Genomic DNA, 15,825 nt, shown 5'->3' with positions numbered 1-15,825 from the left:
TTATTTATTAGATTACAAGTTAAAAATATAATTAGCTTTATAAGAAACTTGTGAAAACACATAAGCAACGTATTTACTTTTTTTTTTTAATTTCAAAAATTAATATAAGTATTATTTTTTTAATTTTATTATAAATGATTATTTATTTATTTTGTAGATAATTTTTTATTAAAAATACTTATTTTAGTTTAAAATTGATTAATGTAAAAAAATATTAAATGAATGAAACAAATAAATCTAATAAAACAGTTACTTAAAAGGTAATAATGATAAAACAATTATTTTAATTTAAAGAAATGGTTATTTTTTAGAGGGTAAAATTAAAAATAGAAACATGGACAATTATAAAAAGAAAATAAATTATTTGACAAAAATAACGTTTTAATATAATCATTTGTTGATGAAGAAGTTGAAATGGGACGGGGTTGTGTTCATGTTTTATGGTTGAAGGAGTGATGGTGGAGCTAAGAAGTTCCATTCATGTCAAAAACTCTATTCTGTATGGCAATAAAGAACTTTGACTCTTAAAGGAACATTTTCTGAGCGTCCACTCATGACATCACCAATGCTGGAACAAATCCATGCAGCATTAAATTTTTGCAACCACATCAAGATTCAAGAGACTTTAATCATTAAACTGTGTTGCAAGTTGCAACTACTTTCACAGTTTTTTGTAGTTACTTTTATAGCTTAAAGCATATGCCATGAACATTCAAAAATAGCATCTACAGTGAATTATTGACAAGGAAATAAAATTTTGATCATAGATATATAGGTAAAATAAAAAGGTAAGAAACAAATGCAATTAAGGCACAAAGAAAAAGAACTTGTGCTTACATATAGGAGCAAACAATGGAGATATATGTATATGCCTGATACTAAGAAAAATTTACTGATATATATGAACTATATTATAAGGCTATAGGGAATGATAATCTTTCAGAATTTACAGCAGAAAAAACGGTGCTTCCAACCCTGCTGTTTACTGTGATGCCTACTACCAGATTTTGTCAATCTTGCTGGACTGCTATTCCATTCTGATTGTAATCTGCAAGAATCAGAAGCAAATCAGTGTTTTCATTTTTCGATGCTTAAAGAGAAACTAACAAGTTTTGAGGCTTTTTCTTCTTTTTTACATGGGAAAGGCAAAAGACCGTGAACTAGTTGTGCTGCTATCTGATCGAAGAGAGATGCTACCACAATAAGGTAGAGGTCCTAAGTACCCAACAGAGAAGGAACTTGACTCGTCTAATCTTGGAAAAACTTGATCTTTTGCGTCTGCATCTTCAGTTTGACCACAATTATTGTCACTGACTTCACTACTTCCATGACCCGAATGATCTAACTTATGCTCCATGTTTGCATTCTGCTGCAGTGAACTACTACTGCCAATGATTTCAGTTTTTGATTCCAAAGTTGGACTAGAAAGCACTGCATCATCCTTAATCACATTTTTGGACTTATCAGGTTGGGAGTGAAACTCAGGGTCATTATCAACCTGCAATAATAATTAAAAATAAAGGATCTTTACTCCATTCATTCACATGAGTGCTCTCACTCACAGATATTGTCAACAACATAAGGTGAATTTCGTTTAGACAATGCTTAACTTTAATAAATAGCATGCAAGTTGCACGCGGGAAAATTGTTGAATACCTTTGCATGGTCGTGTTTGATTTCATCACCCTCAACACTTGATGTCCTGGATTTCTCTCTGTCTAAATCTTGTAACAAAACGTTATCTTCAGGCACAACAATCTCCTTATACACGTTATCAGAGAGTTTTCTAGTTGCATCTTCATCGAGCTGCATAAAATCCTTGGATTGATCAGATTCATCTGTTACTGATGGATTTAATAAATTGATCCCAGCATTGTCTTTCACTGTTTCTTTACTTTCATAAGAAGAATAAGTTTTGTGGATGTTTTGGTCTACTTTTCTCCAAAAAAAACTCTTATCGTTGGTATGGACTCCTTCATCCACGCAGATATCCTTAATAATGTTGAAACTAGTCTCTTTGTGACATATTACAAGTTCTGGTTCACATTCTGTAACACTTTTGTCCATATAGAGATTTGCAGAACTCTCTAATGAACCTGTTTCAGCGAGTGAGTCATGGATTGGTGAATTGAGGGAGTTTTTCAATTCCATATCATGGTGAAGCATCCCAAATGACTCTATTTCCTGCGAAGAATGGGATGCTGAATAAACAGAGTCCCTGACCTGTGCTTCATAATCATTTTCTAAATCAAGTTTACTTGTTGTCGAGAAATCTACTGATCCCATGTCACAGGGTGATAGATTTGAATCTGTTATACGTCTCTGTTTCAGTGCAGGCTCTAGTTTCACATTCCTTTATTTTGTGGTGTTGTAATTTGCATCCAGTAGAATATTACATCACTGTCATTGGAGTCAAATGATTGAGATTCAAGGCCAAGGCCAATATTTGAATTTAAAGAAGCCAGTTCTAGTTATGTGCATACATTTTCACATAGCAGATAAAAATTTGCCAGGTTCAATTTTCACAATAAAAATCACTTGATCATAAAACAAACACAATAAACAACATAAAGGAATTTAGTAAATTCGTGTCAAGAATGGTTATGTGATGGACTTGGAAGAATCATATTCAACAATATATGAATGGCAATAACCAAACCATACTTGAAACGAGAAGTTATGAATCAAGACCAAACAAATTCAATAGTATGCATAAGTTAACCCTATTATCTCACAAAGAGAATGTGTGAAGTATAGCTGCTAGAGACAATAAAAGTACCAAAAGCAGAAATCAGAATTAAACTAAAAGTTTGTTACCTAGTTTCATTGTCCATGTAGAGTTGAAACCAATGAAAAACTGTTTTACAACAGGTATATTCAATCAACGAGACTAGCCAGATCACTCGATACTTTATAGGACCTTGAGAATCAGAAAACAGGAATAACTAGGTTAGTGTGAATGAATCAACAAATCTTAACAGTCTTTAAGTGACTCAAAAGATAACCTATTCAAATCAAGAAGACAAAACAAAAGTGACATTTCACTATTCATAAAAGAATTTAGATATTTATTTTGATTTCAGCAGAAGGGAAACCATTTCTATCTTACAAAGACTGTAAGACCCTTTTTTCCACACATATATTACCAACTTTTGAAGCAAATAGTGTTGATTAGAACCAATTCGAACTAGAATGCAATTCAAAATAAGCTTTAAGAATACTGAGAACTAATCAAATTGGGGGACCATATTATGACTTAAGCATCTCATATCCTCTCAGCATATCCCAATCATTAAGAGTACGAGTTTATGCTTATATCTAAAGTTGTAAAAGCATGTTCCTGCATCCTTTTTCTTTTATTGGTAAAAGATTTGGTTTAGGACAAACTGAATAGAATCCTAGGGTAGTACTCGATGTATAAAAGGACAAAGGGAAAAAGTTTAGAAATCCTAAACTTTTGGAAAAGCTTTTCAGCTACAAATATTCAAACTCAGATTGATTTGACACCATCAAATTCCCTACCAATATTTTGTCCTTTAGAACTCTGATTGGATTGAGGTTTAGCCCTCAAAACAAATCAAACACAAGTCTACAAATCCAGAAAAGTACAGTGAAAATTCAAGGTCTGATATAACGTATACACCTCAATGACATGATGAAAAAAAAAGGAAACCAGCACAACCCATGGGAGAAATTAGCATCAACTTGTCAAACCTTCTTAGCCCCATGAAACATACAATAATATGTAATATATATATACATAGGATCACAAATGAAAGAAACAAAAATATGACAAAAAACTACATTCAATGTCAATTACAAAGAAAAATTTAACATCACTCACAAAAAAATAGGCCAAATGACAATAAAGATAGAGCTAAGACTTAAAATGTGGATAGTCATTTCACAGTTCACATAACAAACAGGTGGGGGGAGAGAGAGGAAGAGAGTACCATAGGCTACAAAAGAAACATTCCATGGTTGAAATTAAAGCAGAAGACAATGAAGAATGGACTGGAGTTGGCAACACAAAAGTACAGAAGTAGACAAAGAGAAGAAGATGTTATTTCAAAGTGTATTATAGTTGGCAGTGTCCAAGGGAGAATGGTACATAAAAAGTATTCCTTTCGTAATAACAAAATCTTGTGCTATTTATCTCATCTTATAATGTAAGTAAAATATACTTTTGTAACACAAATGTGAACAACATAAATCATTTTAATATAATATGAAGACATTTAGAAAGTATTTCAATATTTCATTAAAATATCAACACATATAATTGTAATTAGATGATAATTATTATTTTCACTTTAAATTCCTTCTAGTATTTATACTTTTCTAAACATGAAATTTTGTTCTATATAAAAATTTAATTACACATTTATTTCTCTAAAATTTTAAAATAATAAATAAGATAAACTATTGACATGTTATTTTGTTTTTGAGTATAGTGTGAAGTATAAGAGGGGACCAATGTATATTTAATAGGTATTGTTAGAGCTTTAAATTAGTACCTCGTTTTTGTATCCTCCTTCTGACATCAGAAATTTAATTTCACACCAAAACGTTGTTCTGTTATGTCGTTTTACAATATCCACAATCTTATTCCATCCTCTGTCTCTCCTAGAATAAATGGTCTTCCGTAAATGTTAAAAATTCATTATGTTCTTTTTAACAACTTTATTCAAGAGTAGTTGATACAACATTCCTTGAACAAATTTGCATTAAAATTCTTTTATGATAACTAATGTGTGTTTTAAGAAGAAAACTTTGGTCAAGTCACATGATTTTTCTTTCTTGGAGAATAATTAATATGACTTTTATTGTTAGTTAATGCCATTTAATATGTTTCGTAATTTTAATTTGAAATCTTAAATATTGGTCATTTAAAAAAAAAAAATACTACATCATCTTCTTTTACACGTATTCTAAGATTTTGATACCAAGCAATTCATTTTGCTTCTATAATATAATTCTAAAAATTCTCATTATGGATTTTTTTGTTATATTTTACCATACGGGCAGATTAATTGTAAGTGCATAATTAATTGCAAATTTGACTAGAACTAATGATAAAATTGAAAGAAAATAATAATTAATTATCTTGAATTTTGAAAACCAACATAAATAAAAATATTTTTTTCTAAAATTGACACTTAAAAAGAATTATTCTGTTTATTTTTTTAATCTATTACCTTAATACAATTAATTTATACGTTTAATGTTTGCAATTTTTATCCATTTTTCGTTTTTGGATTCATTATTGGATTTTTTTAATTCAATTTATAGAATTTACCTTAATATTTCCTTCTATGTTATGTTGATTTGAGTTTCTTCTTCAACTTATTTGTTTGACTGAATTACAATATTGTTTCCTTTTTAGTTCCCGGTGATTTTAGTGTCTATGTTTTAGGAAATTGGCAATTTTGATTGAATAGTCAATTTTACTTATGATTTTTATAGTTGATTAATTAAATCATTTATTAAGACGTCTGTAATGTATATATGAGGTTCAATTTTCCAAAGAAAAATATATGCAAAATTAATGATTGGACTAAAATTGTGAATTTTTAAAAGCTAAGAATAAAAATTAGAATAGAAAAATTGTGAATTAAAATTGAAAAATAGAATAAAATATAATCTTAATTCATGATATATTTTGGTTGTTAGAGCTTAAGTTTCATGTTTTGATTATATTCATTATAGTGTTATCCTTTCTATTTTGTAACATGTTTTTAATATTGTGTGTCAATACAATGTTTGACATCAGATAATATTAAAATTCATCTCCAACTCCAATTAACCTTTTAATGTTTAATTGAATTTTTTTCACTTAAAATTAATTTTTATATGAAACACTAAAGTAATTTACTTTTAAGATAGAGATGACTTCTACCCAATACTATTAATAATTTTTATTAATTTTCCAATTTCTCTAATATTGTTTTTCTGAATTGCAGAAATGCAAACATAAAAAATGATAACCAATTTCTATTGGTTTTATACAAAGAGAATTAGTATAAATAGCATAATCCTATAAGAAGCAAAGTAAAAGTTATAGTAGAAAGAGAGAAAGAAAAAAAGAAAGATAATTCATTACTTTAGTGAGGCAGTTAAATATGGTCATTATTTTAAAAGTTAGTTTAAATGCATGTTTAATGACAGCTTAATAGTTAAGAAAATGCTAATTTTATATTTAATGAAGATATCATAATAGAATAAAATTTGTAACATTTTAAAAAACAAAAAGAAAAGAAAAATTGGAAGTAAAATTCACAGAAAAAAAAAAGTTTGAATAAATACAATCAAGTCTTTAAGTTACTAAGAATTTCGGAGATCAAGGTGGTCTTAGTAGTAGAAATAGAAAGAAGAAAAAATATATCATGGATTTGAATTCTTATGCTAACAAAGAATAAACGTAACATTTATTGTTTAAAAAAACTAAACTAACAAAAAAATAATAATAATGAAAACTACATAGTCCATGGAATTTTAACACTTTTTTTAATTTTTTAATATTTATTACAAATCAGTTTAAGTTCTCTGTGTGTTTGTTTTTATTTGAAAATCTTTTGTTTTACGGAAACAACTTTTATTATCTCTCAAAAACTACTTTTACATTTAGACAAATTTTTAAAATAAATTTTCTATCTTATCATAATTTTTATTATATATATATATATATATATATATATATTTAATGTTATATCAAATAGTTTGATTATTTTTACTTTTTTTAAACATTTTTATTTTTTATTTATTTTTATTATAATATTATTTTGATGGATTTTTATATAATTTTTTTAATTCATTTTTATAAATAAAATTTTACCTCTATAATTGCATAAAAATATTTTATTTATTGTAATATAATAATTTAATGTTATTATCATAATTTTTTTTATGCTATCTAACATTGAAATTCAAAAATTAAAATACTTATGCATAAATTTAAATTATTTTTTTTCGATGTGTGATTTTGTTCGATATAATATTTATCGATGTATGTATAAGAAAAAATATTAGTAAAGATATATTTTAAATATTTTAAATTTGAACATTTATTTATTTATTTCTAACTTTTATAAAAGTATGTAACTTTTTTAACTTTATCAAATTCTTTCATTAAAATATGTAAAATTTATAAATGATAGTTATCATAATATTTTATTTTATTTATATATAATTGTGAAATATTTGACAATTTTTTCACTAAAATATGAATATTATATATATATATATATATTAATATTAGATATTTATAATATTATATTTTGTTATCTAATTTTTTTTATTATGGTGATGGAAATAAGAGAAAAAATTTATACCATTATATATGAATGAATTTTTACTTGAAAAAATATAGACATAGATAATAAAGAAAATTTAACTTTATGTCCTTATTAAGATATCATTAAAGATGACGTCACTATAATGTCAACATAATGTCACTGTGAACCATACCAATAAAAGATGACATGGTTATTACAAAAATAAGACATCACGTTATAAATAAACTGAGTCATATCTCACATCAATAATTATAACCGATCATGACTTGAATAAGAGTGAAAATAAAAAAATAAAATAAACTCTGTAGCATAAAAATATATAAAAAAAATTTAATGAATTAAAATTTTCCAACCATATAGTTGTGAATATGGATAATGATATTTTTTAACTTTCCACTTCAATATTTTTTAATTATTTATTTTAATTCTTTTTATGTGATGTGATAATTTAAGGATAATTGAAGTAGTAAGTTAGAAGTGAATTAAGAAAGAATAGATCAAAATATTATTATTTAAAATGGATAGTTTTAAAAGCCAAATCTATCAATTGAGTTGATAAAGGCGTATTAAATCACAAAAATTAAATAATTTAAAACATGTAAAAAATCAATTAAACCAATCCAAAACCAGCCAAAATTAGTCTAAAAGTTTTAATGATATATTTTAATTTAATAAAAAAAATTCTAAGATAAACAAAAACACATTTAATAATACTTATAAAGGTGTAAATTAATTTACGTATTATTATTATTATTATTATTATAATTATTATTATTATTATTATTTTATCTCATTAAAACATATAGCTTGATTTTTATATTAATTTACACCTTTTAATTATATCTTGATTTCTTATAACTTTATTATATCAATTTTCAATCTTCTTTTTATTTTAGATTTAAACTTGTTATTTTTAATAAACATTGTATTTAGTTAAAACTGAAACCCCAAGTATAATGATATATTTGAATCTTTGAATTTAAAGAACATCTAAAATGTATTATTCTAGCCATTTCTAGTGCTATATTATATTTATTTGCTATTTGCTATTATTTATTCACTATTTAATTATTAATATTATTTTATTAAAGAGTTTGACCGCAACTAAATAACTAATCAGTTTTTAGAAACATTGGGAACATTACATTAATGTCAACCTTCTGCATAAATAGTACTGCTATATGATTTTAAATAATGTAAATAAATATTGTTTGTTCTTCATAAGAATTGGAATTTATGTGTGTATATATATATATATATATATATATATATATATATATATATATATATATATTCAGCTATTCATTAACTATCACAATGCTGTCAACTGAATAAAATTTGTAGTACGGTCTGTCAAAATCTGCAGAATTGTTGACATAATATCCTCCAAAGTCAGTCCTCAATAGAAACTATTTGGTTTTCCAATTTTAATGTTCTGCTCCGCAAGGAATCCTGTTATAGCATTCCTCTGCCAGCCCTTGAAACTCCTGCACAAGAAAAACTAGTTTAGGGTAAACACTAACTTGAGTAAAAGGAAAAAACATTAAGGTCTGTCTGTGATGTCAAAGCCAGGATCACCTTCACAGCTAAAATCATACTTAAATATCTTAATTTTCAACATACGCCCAAAAGATTCCACTTCCTTCTCCGTGTAAAACCATAAAAGCTAAAAAAGGACAGACAGGAAACGTTGAAAGTACTCCTATGAACATCATTATAGTAATCAAGGACAGAATATATGTAATTTGGCAACAAAAACAAGGTCCAAACGACAGCAGCATGCATATAGTGTTTTCTTCTTTCTTGTTTTTTTTCCTAATGCAGAAAACCCTCATCTGTACTCATTTTGAATCTCAAAAACTTTGCAGTTGACATGAGCATGTTAGGAAGGCGTTAACTAAAACTACTAACAAGCAAACCCAGTAAAAAAAATATATGTCAGCAATGGAGGTGTGGGGAATGTGAATCACAACTAATTTGGAAAGTGAGCAACCTTGGGGCTAGTTTGCTCACTGCATTTTTTTTGGTGATCAAATGGAGGCACCAAAAACCCTACAAAAACTTGTACGTGATAACTCTGCCCTCAAGCAGTACAAATAAAATCCAGATCAACTTCAAAGCTACAACTTTGTGTTTAAAGCTCCATACCATGTTTGGCTAATAAATCCGCCACTTGGTTGGCCACTCGTAAGACATTAGAAGGAGTGAAGATGACTCTTGATAAGTGAAAACGGTAACCAATGGAAAGAACTAGGAAGGATCCAGGTTGATTTTACAAGGAACTTGTTTTGTGACTTTCCCTTAGTAGGCCTTCATTAATCCCCCATGAAGAAGAATGCCCAAAACTCCGTGAACTAGGAGGGAGTCAGGGATGATGGAAAAGGAGTTATCACTCTTTTTCACTTTTCCCTAACCCAAAGGCTGTTCCACCATTTTCTTTACAATCTATTGCTGTAGGAGAATGGCATGTGGAAAGCCTTCGGCAAATGTTGGGTATAGCTAAAAGAAATTTCTACATTGAACAAGTTTTTCAAATCAAGGTGCCATGTGCCTTCGGCAACTGAGCACTCAGCCAAGAAATAGCATTCAGTTCTTGCTTTGTCATTAGCAATACAAATAGATTTCTGATTGCATAAGGACAATATTCATTAAACTCACTTGTTGTCTAGGTGGGCAAGAATTTCACCACCAGGAAAGGCAGACTTAGTGGCCTCATATGCAGCCTTTATGGACTCTCTCCATGTTCCACCAATCTCCACATCTGTTTCTCCTTGTGACTGCTTTGGATCTTCCATTGGCACTGAATATCCAGAAAGTAGGTGACCCACCCACACATTATCTTTCCTAGATTGGATAAGCAGAGTAAGTATTCATATTTTATTTGAGCAAAACACAGAAAATATAATGCACACAAAAATTAGAAAAATTTCAACTCGCAAGGTACAAAAAGCTTTTTCATGATCATAAAATTATATATATATATATATATATATATATATATATATATATATATATATATATATCTTCTCAAATGGATTTAAAAGTTTATTCATTCTAAGTCATGACGCAATACAAAACTTTATAGTCAATATATTTTCGTAGTATATTTGAATGTACAATTTATAGCCCTTCATCAGGGGGGCATTAAATTTGATGATGGAAGTTTATGGATAATGTACTGATCAAAATGTTGATGACGGCCAAATAGCTATGTTTACTTAACAATTTAATTAGGACTATGACAAAAGTTTTCATTTGCATACCAAGTAAACGAATGATGAGAGTAAATTTCAATAATGGAAAACTTAAAAAGCAAAAGAAGTCCAAATCTGGGGGGCAAACTGCAGAGTAAACTACGTTAGGTTTTCTGAATAACCCAGAAGTTAATAACATCCAATAGCTGCATAGTTCAGTTTCTTTGATATCAGAAAAAAAAAAATTATAAAGACATGATCCGCTGTGACTGATTTGACTACTTACAACACTACATCCATATGTCGAGGTGCGTAATGTCCACCACCTATCCCGAGGAGAATTTTCTTGTTATTCTTCTCCCTGTAAGAGCGATTTAGATTCAGGTTACAAAATTTTCACCAGCTGTAGATGGAAGATTTAATGATAATTATGCAATAACACAAACAATTTAAAAGTTTCAGGAAGACGTACAGTCCACCAAGAAAGGAATTGTAAGATCAAAGAACAGATTAAACATGTATTGCATCTGAGGATACTGAAAGAGAGCAAGATGTGGAAGACCTTGGGAAGTATATGCCAAATAAAATGAGTATGCAAACAAACGTCACTTCATTTATTTAAGTTGGCTTAATAAATTTACCTGCTCCAGTTTCCTACATCTGTCCCACCTCCAAGTCCAAGTCCTTCCCAGACTAACTAAAAGAACCCAAACAAAATATCATTTCAATAAACTAAATAAAATATTACCAATCAGTTGTCACTAAAGCATTTATAATGGTTTAGATAGTTAGAGGGAAGTATTTTTTCACTCAGGAGAAATTGTGAAAGGGAAATTCACATATTGATGGAAAAGTAATGAAAAAAATTATTAAGAACATCGCCTAACCTGTGCCATAACTTGAGCAGCATCCTGTCTCTTCCAGTAGTCTTCAGTACTACCTATACCAGAATAGAAAAAGAGTTGTTGTATTAAAGTTGAAATTTTACGCAACTGGTTGAAGCTTCTCGCATAACTTGAGCATGAAGTTAAGCAGCCACAAATTATGGTATGATTAGGGAGAAAAACTTGGGCCAAATGATACAAAATCAGCACAAGTTTGGCACATTTATTATAGAAAACATAAAAATAGGTGGGTTGAGCAGGCAAGAAAAGAAGACAATGGCATGTAGTGAGTTAGCCACAAGGAATAAAGGAGAGGAAGGAACAGAGAATCAATATGTAGTTGAAGATCATCAAAAGTCTTCTCTGGTGTGTGTGTGAGTGGTGGGGTGAGATACAATCTATAGTCATTTACAGTCCAAAACCGAACAATTGGTCCAACTTGCCAGATACCACTGAAGATGACTTGGTAAGTGGTCCTTCTCGAAGCTCAAATGAGCCTTCAAAGAGCAATAGAAGGTGATTTCCAGGAAGCTATCCAAATTCGCATGGATCAGCATCAAAAGCAGAGTACCACAATTTCCTGGGAACTCAACCAATGATGCCCATCTCAATAAAACTCAAATGTCAACCAAGAAGGTGGAATGTCCATGTTTGAGGGAGAGGATTCCTTTTCTTGGATCAATCAAGTGACCCAGTTCTCAAACCCAAGTTAGAACGGCACACAGTGTTAGTTGTTAATTAAACGCTCGCTATGGAAACCCCTGGCCAGACTAACTCTTCTTCATTTACCTCTATGGGAAGGAAAAAAGAGTGAGAGTGGTGCTGTTCTTGGTCCAAGGAGGTGAGACGTGATAGAAATACCTATCTTACCCTAAATTGATGCCAGAGAAAAAGCTAAGGGAATTTTCTTTTGGTGGAAACCAATTTCACCCATTGAACCAATGTCCTAAAAAAATAAACAGAGGAACATAGAGAGGGAAGGGCAGAGATGCCCTCTATACTCAAGTGAAGAATTAAACTACAATAACATCACTGATCTCGAAACTCCACTCTATCTCTCTTTAACATACAATATTCCGTCTCCTATGGAAAACATAGACAAGATCAAACCTTCTTTGCAAGTAAATAATACTTTCAAAAAGGAGAAAATGGATTTGAATGGAAAAGGGGACTAAACATCAAAATGAACACCAACTTGATCTGAAAACAAAAGATGGAGGATGCAGAGACGACAAATTATTTTCCGAATACTTAACTAATAGATCATGCAATGTACTTGTAAAATACGATATATCTAACCTATCAATGCAAGATAAGTCTAGGAGGAAGGAAAAAACACTCACCAATCTCTAGAAACATGGTCGGCTTATTTGTCAACGGTCCATGGTGAGTAGCCTCCAAAGTAATCTAAATTGAGAAAACAGATTAAATTCTGCCAGAATTGCTTTTAAAAATTTAACATCATCATCTTCCTTTCAACAGGAAACATGCAATTGCAGGACTGCTGAATCTAAACCAGAAGTACTGAAGATATAACTACTAGAGAAACAAAAGCCAATGAAAGAAAACGTCACCCAAGAAACAACATCAAAAGCCAAGTAAAGAAAACTAGTCTAAATACCAACCAACCAACCAAACAACAAACAAACAAACAAACCTCGAATTCAGGGACCAGATTATGAGCCTGGGCAATGTTTTTCAAAAGGCGAAGCCAAGGCCCCATCCTAGGATTTGGCAGCGCTGCCCATCCAGGTCTGCCACCTTGAGGTGGAACATCACCTTCACGTAAATGAGGAACTCCTGCACACACACCCACACCCACACCACCCAAGATCATTACAAGACACACACTTTTCCACACACACAAAAAGAAGCAGAGAGAAAGTGAAGAACTTACCAATAGGGTGGACAGTGAGGGCAGGTTTGTTGGACACAGCAGTGTGTTTGCTGAAGAAGATGACCTCATTAACAACCTCCCCAGTCACCTCTTCCCACCTCCTGTCCAAATCATCCTCCTCCACTATGCTCTTTGCATGGAGCAACACCCTCACCCCTTCATTCACAAAGCTCTTCATATCATCCTAATGGACCAAACACAACCAAAAATAACAATTAAAACAGCAAAAGGGGCATGATGGGTACCCATAAATGGTTGCTGCTTTGAACCTGGAAATGGGGACCGGGTTGCCACCCGGGCATGGCCAACAACGCATTGGCCGGGTTGATGGAAGCAGGGTCCGAGGAGGTTGCTACGAGGAGCGCCACCATTACTTTGTCGGAGAGATGTTTGTGTTTGTGTTTGTCTTGTGAAAATGCGTTGGGGGGAATTGGGGAAGAAGATGACGTATTTATACGAAAACGAATTGAAATTGGCTTTGAAGATCTGAGCCCACGGTTTACAAGCGAAGGAAGAGGAAGCTGCAAGAGCTTGCCCACTGCTAACATCACTTACCAAATTATTACAATAGCCCGTAGGAACCCAAAAAATAATCAAAAATACTTATACTTTTTAATTAAGTATATTTAGACTATTTCTTTTTTTTTTCTATCAACATATTGTTTCAAGGATAATTTTTTTTAATGAATTCATATTTTTATATTTATTTTTATTTTTGCTTAATTATGTCCAAAAAATATTTGCTAATTATTATAGATATTTTTCCTATAAAAGGTAACTCACATTGGTCATGCAAAAGGATTTTCTTAAGTAAAGAAATTGAGAGTACTTTCAATAAAGGCTGCTCACATTAGTTATTTCATGCTTTGAAAAGTATAAATTGTGATCATTGACATAATCATTAAATAATATCGTGAATTTTGTAAGACCATAATATGAGATACAACTTTTATAATAAATTTTTGATTATTTTATTATTAAATTTTTTTTTGGTATAAATAGAAATTAGTTAAATTGAGTTCATTTTATAAAACTTGTTATTTCTTTAGGAAAATATAATCTTTTTTTTCTCTACATTTTTTTTTAAGTTTATGACATTATGTTTGTTTGAAATCGAAGAGTATCGTATGACTTTTTCACGAGCAACACAGTAAGTTTCTCTTTTGCTCTTTTAAGAATAATTGGTCTTGAGGTGTGCATGTATGATTCTTTGGTATGCATGTTTGGTCTAAGAGCTCTTGATGAATCTATGTTCAATTAGGATTGGTAGGGTGTGATAAGATCATTGATCTGAGTCTTTCTTGTGTGGATATTTTTGTGAAAGTCAGGGAGGTAGGGGAGTATCACATGGTGAGCGAATTTATGAAAATTGCTTCCAATTACCTTGTTCGTGGGGGAGTAAAACTCTCTCGTTAGTCGAATTTTATTATTTTTTCTTTCGGTGACTGCTCACTGGACGAACCATTGTTGTCGCTTGTAGGAAAGATGGATTTTAAATGGTTTATTTTAGAAGTATGAGAAATACTATATTTAAAAGGTATGAAGATGAGATTAGAGGATGATTATATGTTAAAAAGAGAGATTAGATGCTTGAATGAAGAGACGAAAGGGTTGATGATGGAATGTGATGATTGTTTATAATTTATATTTGTGATTGTGTTGTGATGAAAGTCAAATGACTTTCAAGGGAGAAAGTCTTTCATTCTAATGTGTTAGAGTGTATTTAAGTTCTCTAAGTTTCATAGAGGAAGATATTTATTTAGGTTGTGAGAGTCAATAAATATTTCTATGACGGTAATTGATTTGAAAGATAATCTTTTTGACGTATCACAGTGAGCTAATTTTGATATATGAAATAAACTTAGGTCTTATTACGAGGTTAGGTAGAGTCTCTACATTACATGCCAAAATCTATCGAAATCTATATAACACGTGCATAATCACTTAATCCATTTCTATATGCAAATCTTTCGGAAGTAGAAATTATGTTAATATGTATGAAATGAATGAAATTGAGTGTGATTGATTGTTATGTTATTCTTTGAACGAATTATAATTATTTTTCTTTTTAAATATACTAGCTTACTCTCATATGTAATTGTGTATTTATGTACTATGTGTTTTTGCACGGAAGCAATAGACTATGTCAGTGAGAGTTTGCAGCAGTGAAATGACTTTGGAGTTATATAGTTTTTGAAAACTTCTTATGTTAATTCGTTTTGTATTGTCCTGAATTCTTCTTTATTTTGATAAATGTTATGTTTTTTGAAAAAAAAATTTATGTAAATGATTTGAAGAATATTGTAATACATGATACTTATGTAGTAATCATGTTTAATACCACATAAGTAGTTCTATTAATCGAGAGGTTACAAATTTGTCAAAAAAGTTCTAAAAATGTTCAAAACAATTTATAATTTGTATTTTTAGTTTAAATTTATTTATTGTATAAGGTAAAATTTATCATTTGATTGATTATAATGGGATTTTATTCTTAAATATTTTAGAATTGGTTAAGCAACCAAACAAAAATTTAAATACCTGTGCAATTTGAA

The 15,825-nt window shown here is 30.0% G+C and overlaps 2 protein-coding genes across 2 annotated transcripts; both read right to left on the bottom strand.

The window, feature by feature from the left end:
- Window positions 1-816: 816 nt before the first annotated feature.
- On the bottom strand, window positions 817-4,089 carry LOC114174925 (uncharacterized). Its single transcript, XM_028059657.2, has 5 exons — window positions 3,954-4,089; window positions 2,818-2,920; window positions 1,657-2,400; window positions 1,137-1,498; window positions 817-1,048 (listed from the first exon to the last, which is right to left on the bottom strand). The coding sequence occupies exons 3-5, from the start codon at window positions 2,284-2,286 to the stop codon at window positions 940-942; spliced, it is 1,101 nt and encodes a 366-aa protein (XP_027915458.1). The 5' UTR covers window positions 2,287-2,400; window positions 2,818-2,920; window positions 3,954-4,089; the 3' UTR covers window positions 817-939.
- A 4,439-nt stretch (window positions 4,090-8,528) lies between these two features.
- Window positions 8,529-13,842, bottom strand: GEK1 (D-aminoacyl-tRNA deacylase). The gene is made up of 9 exons (XM_028061049.2): window positions 13,540-13,842; window positions 13,271-13,454; window positions 13,031-13,173; window positions 12,717-12,780; window positions 11,377-11,429; window positions 11,131-11,186; window positions 10,776-10,850; window positions 9,954-10,139; window positions 8,529-8,782 (listed from the first exon to the last, which is right to left on the bottom strand). Exons 1-9 carry the CDS (start codon window positions 13,816-13,818, stop codon window positions 8,695-8,697), a joined length of 1,128 nt encoding a protein of 375 aa, XP_027916850.1. The 5' UTR covers window positions 13,819-13,842; the 3' UTR covers window positions 8,529-8,694.
- Window positions 13,843-15,825: the final 1,983 nt, after the last annotated feature.

Source organism: Vigna unguiculata, chromosome 3 (assembly GCF_037176805.1).
Source record: "Vigna unguiculata cultivar grain cowpea cultivar isolate G323 ecotype 2 chromosome 3, ASM3717680v1, whole genome shotgun sequence".
NCBI lineage: Eukaryota > Viridiplantae > Streptophyta > Magnoliopsida > Fabales > Fabaceae > Vigna > Vigna unguiculata.
Note: the sequence above shows the minus strand (reverse complement) of the source record. Positions and strands in the feature narration are given on the sequence as shown.